This window comes from Oncorhynchus masou, chromosome 6 (genome assembly GCF_036934945.1).
Source record: "Oncorhynchus masou masou isolate Uvic2021 chromosome 6, UVic_Omas_1.1, whole genome shotgun sequence".
Taxonomy (NCBI): Eukaryota; Metazoa; Chordata; class Actinopteri; order Salmoniformes; family Salmonidae; genus Oncorhynchus; species Oncorhynchus masou.
The window spans coordinates 11,018,806-11,025,009 of NC_088217.1; the positions used below are offsets into that span (position 1 = coordinate 11,018,806).

A 6,204-nucleotide genomic window follows, 5' to 3' on the forward strand; every position below is an offset into this window, starting at 1 on the left:
TTATCATGAAGATATCCTTTATTGTAGCATAGGATTAAAACATACAGGGAAAAATAGGTTTGGTCAATAAGAGAAAAATACTATTTTTTAAGTCTGAAGATTTCAATCAGTCTTCAGTATCCTCCTTTATAGGATTGGGGGCATTTCAGGATAATCAGAGCGTGGATGGAAAATACACTTTAATATTGAAGAAAAAAAATCCCCATTGAAAATAGATGTCGCTTAATTTCAATTCACTTGACTATTGAACTGATAACGAATGAAACTTCATACATCCTTTACATGTCATCATATCTAAACAGCAATACAACAAGCGGAAGCTTTCGATCATACTATCAAAAAATATGAAATTCTTCAATATGTCACATCTACTAGTGAACCCAGCTCTATTGCTTATCTTCCTCGGTGTTGATGGCGTCTGCACACTAACAAATACTAAAGATGAAATCCCAGAAGAATTCTTCTTAATCGAACAGTAGAACCTTGAAGGTTGTTCTCTCTTCCACACGGGGTCAACAAGCAACTTCAGCTTGCTGTTAGGTTATAGAGAATGTTCTGGATTAAACCATTGGTATCACTTGAAGGGGAACGTCTTGGGGAAAACTAATCGGAGCATTAGACAATGAGTCAAAATGATGGTCTGCCCTTTAAAAACAGACATTGTTCCTTCACATCAAACCAGATTATTCTGCTCAGTATTTACAAAACTAGATCGACTTGAGGTTATTACTGCTAACACTACTTCCTTAAGGTTTAACTTCTAACAATACAAGCTTTAATAAAATTCATAGTTTCGAAACATAAAAAAAGATAATTAACAAAAAAAAAAAAAGCATCACAAAAATAGTTTCAAATGAAATGGCCCCTTAAATGATTAACTAAACCAACAGACTGATTCTTCACAATATTGTGAATCCCGGCTGCCATCACCATACTTTGAAGTGTTCAGGGGAGAATTTTTGAGGTACACAATATTCTACAACAAGAATTCTAGAATAGTCTTGAACCACTAAGAAACGGACAGCCAGCACAGCAATAAAAGACCACTGAATACTCACAACCCTATCAATACCAAACAAACACTGAAAAATCAATTCCAGACCAAAGCCAGAATGGTAGTGTGTGTAGTCTATCACCTAATCAGTTATGAGTTAGTATGGACTCAGAGCAGATTAGAGCCAGTCAACGTATTTAAAAATAACCCAATGCTCTTTCACAAATGGCCAAATGTTAAGACTTAAAATACTCAATATTAGTTATGGTGGAGTAGCATCAATACTTAGTTGGGGGTCATTCCAACCTCACTTAGGCCTGAATATAGATTCAAGATTGGCGACTTGAGAGAGTTCAGCCCAAAAAGGGAATGCATTGAGGTAAGGCATAGAGACCATTGAGGAAAAAATAAGTCAAAAGATCTTTTAGCGGGACAAATATGAAGAAAGAGGAAGTAAAAATCTAACTTTGATATATAACCATAACAGCCTGCTAGATGACTTTCAAAAAGATATCCTATAGTTACCACCAGCAGTAAAGCAGATGTATATCAAAGATGTTTTTCTCAAATCGGTGTTGAATGTCCCACACTTCTCTTCCTCCTCCCAGAGAGAATGGCCACTTGTTCGTCTGTTGGCCTGGTTTTCTTTAACATCTTCATCTCTAAGTGTTTCTGATTCCCAGGGCTTGCTCCAGCTCCTGCCTCCTCTGCTGGACCTGAAATACAATTATTTATTTTTATATATAAATAATAATAATAATATATAATAATCATAAATATAATAAATAAATACAAATATATATAAAATGCAGATAAATGGAAATTCAATTTCATAAATGGAAATTCAATTTCATAAATGGAAATTCAATTTCATAAATGGAAATTCAATTTCATAAGTGAAAGGAATACCAGGTAATATCAGGCAAAAATCAGTACCGTAATATAAATTACAACTGAAAATATTGTTCAGAGAATGATTTTAAAGTATTACTTTAAAATTACTAGAATTACTTAATCAAATGCCGACCGCATTATCTACCAAGAGAATTCTCTGATTATAGTCACAGCCGTTTATATTCACCCCCCCCCCCCCAAGCAGATCCCTCAACGGCCCTGAAAGAACTTCACTGGACTCTATGTAAACTGGAAACCATACATTCTGAGCCTGCATTTATTTTAGTTGATGATTTTAACAAGCATAATCTGAGAACAAGGCTTCCTAAATTCTATCAGCATATCGAATGCGCGACACGGGCTGGCAGCATTCTCAACCATTGCTACTAACTTCTGCGATGCATACAAAGCCCAAACCCGCCCTCCTTTTGGGAAATCTGACCATGAATCCATTTTGTTGCTCCCAGCCTATAAACAGAAACTATAACGGGAAACGCCCGTGCTCAGGTCTATCCAACGCTGGTCTGACCAATCGGATTCCACGCTTCAAGATTGCTTCGATCACGTGGACTGGGATGTGTTCCGGGTAGCCTCAGAAAACAACATTGAAGTATACGTTGCCCCGACTTCCTAGTTAATTACAGTAACATGATTAATCAGTTTAATCGCGTAATAATAATTACAGAGAGTTATTTGATAAATAAGTATTCAGTTTAATGATGCCAAAAACACGAGAGTGAGTAAAACATTTAAACGTGTTAACCCTGGCAAGGCTGCCGGCCCAGACGACATCCCTAGCTGCATCTCCAGAAAATGCGCAGACCAGCTGGCTGGTGTGTTCACGGACATATTCAATCAATCCCTATCCCAGTCTGCTGTTCCCACATGCTCCAAGATGGCCACCATTATTCCTGTTCCCAAGAAAGCTAAGGTAACTGAACTGAATGACTATCGCCCCGTAGCACTCACTTCTGTCATCATGAAGTGCTTTGAGAGACTAGTCAAGGATCATATCACCTCCATCCTACCTGACACCCTAGACTCACTTCAATTTGCTTATCGGCCCTATAGGTCCACAGACGACGCAATCGACATCACACTGCACACTGTCCTGTCCCATCTGGACAAGAAGAATACCTATGTGAGAATGCTGTTCATCGACTACAGCTCAGCATTTAACACCATAGACCCTGGGTCTCGAGCCCGCCCTGTGCAACTGGGTCCAGGACTTCCTGACGGGCCGCCCCCAGATGGTGAAGGTAGGAAACAACATCTCCACCCCGCTGATTCTCAACACTGGGGCCTCAGAAGGGTGCGTTCTGAGCCCTCTCCTGTACTCCCTGTTCACCCACGCACGCCCTCAACTCAATCATCAAGTTTGCAGACGACACAACAGTGGTAGGCTTGATTACCAACAATGACGAGACGGCCTACAGGGAGGTGGTGAGGTCTATCGGACCTGTGGTGCCAGGAAAATAACCTCTCACTCAACATCAACAAAACAAAGGAGATGATCGTGGACTTCAGGAAACAGCAGAGGGAGCACCCCCTATCCACATAGATGGGACAGTAGTTGAGAAAGAAAGTTAAGTTCCTCGGAGTACACATCACGGACAAACTGAAATGGTCCACCCACACAGACAGCGTGGTGAGGAAGGCGCAACAGCGCCTCTTCAACGTCAGGAGGCTGAAGAAATTTGGCTTGTTACCAAAAACACTCAGAAACTTAATAGATTAACAATCGAGAGCATCCTGTCGGGCTGTATTAACGCCTGGTACGACAACTGCTCCGCCCATAACCGTAAGGCTCTCCAGAGGGTAGTGAGGTCTGCACAACGCATCACCGGGGGCGAACTACCTGCCCTCCAGGACACCTACAGCATCCAATGTCACAGGAAGGCCAAAAAGATCATCAAGGACATTAACCACCCGAGCCATTGCCTGTTCACCCCGCTATCATCCAGACGGCGAGGTCAGGTGCATCAAAGCTGGGACCGAGAGACTGAAAAACAGCTTCTATCTCAAGGCCATCAGACTGTTAAACAGCCATCACTAACATAGAGGCTTCTGCCAACATACAGACTCAAATCTCTTGCCACTTTAATACATTTAATAAAGGTATCACTAGTCACTTTAAATAATGCCACTTTAATAAATGTCTAGATATCGTACTTATGTATGTACATACTGTATTCTATAACATCTTGCCTATGCCGCAAGGCCATTGCTCATCCATGTATATATATATATATATATATATATATATATATATATATATATATATATATATATATATATATATATATATATATATATACACATACCTTTACATTTGTGTGCATAAGGTAGTGGTTGTGAATCTGTTAGATTACTTGTTAGATATTAGAAGCACAAGCATTTCACTATACTCATTAACATCTGCTAACCATGTGTATTTGACCAAAACAATTGGATTAGATTTGATTTACCTTAGCCACGGTGTACACACACACACATCCACCACGGTACACGCACACAAACGCCACGGTACACACGCACACAAACGCCACGGTACACACACACGCACGCCACGGTACACACACACGCACGCCACGGTACACACACACGCACGCACGCCACGGTACACACACGCACGCCACGGTAGACACACACACGCACGCCACGGTAGACACACACACGCACGCCACGGTAGACACACACACACACACACCACGGTAGACACACACACACACCACGGTACACACACACCACGGTAGACACACAAACACACACACACACACACCACGGCAGACACACACACACACACACCACGGTACACACACACACACCACGGTACACACACAAACACCACGGTACACACACACACACACACACACACACCACGGTACACACACACACACACACACACCACGGTACACACACACACACACACACACACACACACCACGGTACACACACACACACACACACCACGGTACACACACACACACACACACACCACGGTACACACACACCACGGTACACACACACACACACACACCACGGTACACACACACACCACGGTACGGCACACACACACACCACGGTACACACACACACACCACGGTACACACACACACACACACCACACCACGGTACACACACACCACGGTACACACAAACACACACCACGGTACACACACACCACGGTACACACACACACACACACCACGGTACACACACACACACACACACACACACACACACACCACGGTACACACACACACCACGGTACACACACACCACGGTACACACACACACACACACACACACACACACACACACACCACGGTACACACACACACACACACACCACGGTACACACACACACCACGGTACACACACACACACACCACGGTACACACACACACACACACACACCCACGGTACACACACACACACCACGGTACACACACACACACCACGGTACACACACACACACCACGGTACACACACACACACCACGGTACACACACACACACACCACGGTACACACACACACACACAAACACACACACCACGGTACACACACACACACACCACGGTACACACACACACACACCACGGTACACACACACACACACCACGGTACACACACACACACACCACGGTACACACACACACAACGGTACACACACACACACACCACGGTACACACACACACACACACCACGGTACACACACACACACACACCACGGTACACACACACACACACACCACGGTACACACACACACACACACACACACACACCACGGTACAAACACACACACACACACACACACACACACACACCACGGTAAAAACACCCACACACACACACACACCACGGTACACACACACACACCACGGTACACACACACACACCACGGTACACACACACACACACACCACGGTACACACACACCACGGTACACACACACACACACCACGGTACACACACACACACACACCACGGTACACACACACACACCACGGTACACACACCACGGTACACACACACACCACGGTACACACACCACGGTACACACACACACACACCACGGTACACACACACACACCACGGTACACACACCACGGTACACACACACACACCACGGTACACACACCACGGTACACACACACACCACAGTACACACACACACACCACGGTACACACACACACACCACGGTACACACACACACACACCACGGTACACACACACACACACCACGGTACACACACCACGGTACACACCCAAACCACGGTACACACCACGGTACACACACACACACACA

At 44.3% G+C, this 6,204-nt stretch overlaps 1 protein-coding gene across 1 annotated transcript in view; it reads right to left on the reverse strand.

The window, feature by feature from the left end:
• The window catches only part of LOC135541350 (SWI/SNF-related matrix-associated actin-dependent regulator of chromatin subfamily D member 1-like), a 30,104-nt gene continuing 23,900 nt past the window's right edge, over window positions 1-6,204 (reverse strand). The window contains exon 12 of the mRNA XM_064967525.1: window positions 1-1,710. Within this exon, the coding sequence (XP_064823597.1) occupies window positions 1,657-1,710 (54 nt within the window). The 3' untranslated portion in view covers window positions 1-1,656. The remainder of the gene's footprint in view (window positions 1,711-6,204) is intronic.